At 36.4% G+C, this 4,595-nt stretch overlaps 1 protein-coding gene across 1 annotated transcript in view; it reads right to left on the bottom strand.

Annotated features, from left to right (window-relative positions):
• SGCG (sarcoglycan, gamma (35kDa dystrophin-associated glycoprotein)) overlaps positions 1–4,595 on the bottom strand; it is a 63,241-nt gene that overhangs the window by 18,336 nt on the left and 40,310 nt on the right. The window contains exon 5 of the mRNA XM_008584158.1: positions 2,696–2,769. Within this exon, the coding sequence (XP_008582380.1) occupies positions 2,696–2,769 (74 nt within the window). The remainder of the gene's footprint in view (positions 1–2,695; positions 2,770–4,595) is intronic.

Raw genomic sequence — 4,595 nt, 5'->3', positions numbered from 1 at the left:
TGGGCTTTAGGGGCAGAACTGAAGTTGAATTATGAGTTGGCTACATTTTTAGTTTTGTGACTTAAAGCATGCAACTATCTATGTCTCAGTTTCCTTCTTTATAAAATGGGGATAAAATTGCTAATCATTTGATGATTAAATAAGAAAAATTATTTAAAAGCACTGAGCACAGCTCCTGGCAGTCAAAGGCATTCAGTAAATGCTAGTTTACACCTTCCATCCATACCATGTTCCTCAAATAACACCTGACAGCTTCTTTATTTTCTCAGTCACTTTGTTTGTAACACTTGGGTTCCATAATCCTCCCTCATATCACCTTTTAGAAAGCAAGAGAATAAATACTCTTCTGCCATTTCTTTTTTACAAATGCCTGCTGTATAGGCGAGCAGATTTATGTCCTAATGGGACAACATAAGATGAATTATTTAATTTTGAGATCTATACATTTTAAAACACTGACATTCACTTTAAAAAGTGGTTTGGTATCTCTACAATTCATATTATTTTATAATTTCAAAATGGTCTGAATCAGATGATTTTGGAAGGTATTGAATCATGTTCTTCCTTAACTATAAAAATTCTTTAATATTGATCTTATGCTCCATTATCAAAATTAATGGACATTTTTATAATTTAATCATAGCTGCAATTTATTTCTATGTTACAAATGTTCTTTAAATGGGTAAGATAAATTGAACTCCTTTTTGGTTTTGATTAATATTTAAATAGACATTAAAGATAAGAGAAATGCTGAATTTCCTAGATCCTAATCTATTTGGTGTGAATATCTATTTAGTATAATAAAAATAATAAAACTGATTATTTATATTTGAATTTTCAGTTTACGAAATACTTTTAACATAATATCTCATTAAATTTTTCCTAGAATGCTCTGAGGTAAGAATTACTATCAGTAATTTTTAATGAGAAAAAACAGTCTAGAAAGGTTTGGCCAAGATCCCCAGGCTTGTGTGTAGAAAGCTGGGATTCCTACTCTACTTCGTCTCTCCCATTATACATAATTATTTATGTTAATTATTTTGCATATACTTTAAGCTCAGATTTTAAGCCCATTTGTTTTAAAAAACCATTATTTGGTTTTGTTATAAAATACAAATGTATTTTTTATTGGAAAACACAATTACAGCAGTAAATGGCATTCGGTATCACCTAGTGATATGGTGAAATACACAAAGGCACACAGACTCTGTAAAAAGAATAAATTTATATATGGAACTGGGTGATTTGGTATATTCAGGATATTATGTAAAGATATGCCAAAGGTTGAGGACATTATGCGAAGTGAAATAAGCCAGTCACAAAAAGGACAATACTGTGTGATTCCACTTATACGAAGTCTCTAGAGTAGTCAAATTCATACAAGCAGAAAGTAGAATGGTTGTTTGCCAAGGGCTGGGGGAGGGGAGAATGAAGGGTTGTTTAATGGGGACGGAGTTTCAGTTTTGCCAGATGGAGAGCGTTCTGGAGATGCTTGGTGGTGGTAGTTTCTCAGCGATGAGAAGGTACTTAACACTACTGACACGTACACTAAAAATGCTACAGATGGTCAATTTTATGTTATGTGTGTTTTACCACAGACAAAAAAGGATAGATAAACCAAAGTTTTCCAACTTTTTTGCAAATATGGGTTAACCATGCACTTGTTTTTATAATGTAAATGTAATTTGACATCTTCAAAAATGTCTTTTGAAAACTTCTAGGTTCATATAGAGCATCATTCTTCCCCACTAAAAGGTCCCAAAGTTTTTCCTTGTTTGCAGATGGTGTAGAAATGGATAGTATAACGTAAGTTCATACATGTTTTGTGTTAAGAATTGCAGCAAATTTCAGGAAACTTAGGCTTACAACGATGAGTTTGTGAAATAACATGAATCACAAACGTACGGCATCCGAATTAACACTTGAGGGGAGAGCAGATCTTTATGAGGTCTTTGAGGGGAAGAGGGGTACCCCAGTCAGGTGGAAAAAGTTGTGCAAAAATGTGGGGTGGGAGGCTACGGCAGCCACCGGTCTGGCAGTGCTGGTAAGGGAGCGGCGGCTGCCAGCCAAAGCCCAGCCTGAGAAGGGCCTGGTGTGCCAAGTGGAGCACTCTGGAAAATCCTGGCTGATGAGGGCTCAGTGAAGCATTTGAAATCGTGTGCATTTAGCAGAGTCATTCCGACACCACTGTGAAGGGCAGACTGGAGAGGAACAGCTGGAGGCAGGCATGGGCTGCTGGCGGAGCACGGAGCACGCTGCAGCGGTGGGGACAGGCAGAGTGGAGAGTCAGGGGCTCAGAGACAGGCTGCTGACTCAGGCGGACTTTCGGATCTACTTTGGATTTTAATAAATAACTAGTTATACCACAATTTCCTCAATGGACACAAAGAATGATTGTGTACTGCAATGATGAATAAGCTAAATGTACTGATCTAACCAGCACATATTGTACACAATTATTGAAAATCAACGTTGTACCCCACATGTATGTATAATAAAAAAAAAAAGAAAAAAAAAACTGGTTATAAGGGGAAGGTTTTGAAAAAAAAAAAAACTAGTTATAAGTGGAATGTTCTGAAAATAAAGACAACTAATGGAATAAGAAACAATCTGGTAGTCACTGCTAACAATATTCCAGCACATATCCAGTTGTCTTCTATAAGAGAGTTTGTTTATATTTGAACAAAAATTCTTACCTAAGATCTTGAAAGGGGTCAGCTCTGACCAGAGGTGTCTCCACTGAATGTTCAAAAAGTGCTCCTTCAGGCCCTAAACAAAAACCAAAGATGTGTCAGGAACAAAAGTAAAGTAAGCGGCCCCAAACAAATTCAGGATTTATTCTACACATTAAAGCACAAGTAGGTTTTGTTCTTTGAGTCAGTGCAGGTGTTTGAGTTGCAGGGAGAAAAACAGGCCCAACTGTTTCTCTGTTCTTCTGACGATGCCACAATTTCACTAGGTTCCTATCAACAGAATATAATTTTCAGAGCAATTACAAATCAGCAGTCTTATTTTAAAACTGAAGAGCAAAATTGCCCTCCCATTGAAAAAGAAAAAAACTCCTGCTGAAAATTGCATAGGTTCATATATTTTAGGTAATAGTAATTTGACAATTTTCTAGATTTTATGTGTAAAAATTATTATCTTGTGCCATTGATTACTAAGGCACATCAGGATATTTATAGAAAAATCAAGTTTTAGGTATTTTATTTTATTTTTTAATTTAATTTTATTTTGTCAATATACAATGTGGTTGATTATTGTGGCCCATTAACAAAACCTCCCTCCCTGCTCCCGCTCCCGGATCTTCTAATTTCTAGGAATCAGTGTGTTCCCAGTTTCATTAGTCTGAGAACCTAATTACAAGGGGTCTTCGAAAAGTTCGTGGGAAGATTTGTATACATTCTAATTCTATTTTTCTGTGAACTCTTTTGAAGCACCCTTGTGTATGCAAGGCCCTGCGGGTGCAGGGACACAGCTGAGAGTGATGTCCTTTTTGATGTGTCCTAACTTGTTTAACACTCAGAGCCCTACCACGATGGTAATATTTTCCCATTTTACCCATGAGGAAACTGAGGAACAGAAAGGTTAACTAACTTGACTAGGTTACACAGCTGAGAAACGGCAGGGCTGTAATTTGAATTTGTGGCCCACACCTTTACTCTGTACACTATAAGGTTTCTCATACACAAATAAACAGTATGACAGAAAGCATGAGCCAGTAGCATAGAGTGCAACTAAGTTATTTTGGGGGTCATTGGTGGGAAGAATTACTTTAAGGCAGCAGAGAAGACTGGATAGGAAAATGCAGTGGGTCTGAGTCTTAAAATAAATAGACATTTATAAACATATGGAGGTTGTGGCAAGGATTTCAAGGAAAGAAAGAATAATCCAGTTCACTGGAAAAGGAAAGGATTCAGCATGGACACAAACATTTATCTTTCATATTATATTTAAAATATTTCTCCTCTTGATTTTTATATGCAGCACACAGATTTAAGTGGCACCACACTACCTGTACACATCACCCTGATTCACCTAGGTCGGCTGTGCCTATCTTAGCCCCCACCCCAGGCTTAGGCCCCCACCCCTGGCTTGGGGCATGTCCCTGGCTTAGCGGCTGGAGATGTAGCTTGCAAGTAATTTGTATCTCTCCCTCTTGGTTCCAAAAGGATCTCAGGAGTCTTTCTCACACTGTGCAGACTTTCCTCTTTAGGGAATACTGAAAAAATTAAAATGTTTATTTTTTTATCTACCCTTGTACTAGTTTTATGCTAGGTATTGAAAAAAAATTGCCTGGGTGAAAGTTTACCAGATCAAGGTCTTGTCTGCAGCCATTAGTAATTTAGCAATTTGCAATAACCTCACATTTCCCCCACAATATTACTAACTATATTAGCTTCGTCATTATAATTACTGCTTCTTTAGTAATTTTGTTTAAATATAAAGACATGACAAAAACCCACATTGAAAGCCCTCACTCAAGAAATAATAGCTTGTGGCACATAAGTAAAAGAGACTTAAATTAGTATGAAATGAAATTTTAAAGTTACAACCAGATTTAGTAACACAATTTACATAAGAACTATAATCAA

Source organism: Galeopterus variegatus, unplaced genomic scaffold (genome assembly GCF_000696425.1).
Source record: "Galeopterus variegatus unplaced genomic scaffold, G_variegatus-3.0.2 Scaffold3160, whole genome shotgun sequence".
NCBI lineage: Eukaryota > Metazoa > Chordata > Mammalia > Dermoptera > Cynocephalidae > Galeopterus > Galeopterus variegatus.
Note: the sequence above shows the minus strand (reverse complement) of the source record. Positions and strands in the feature narration are given on the sequence as shown.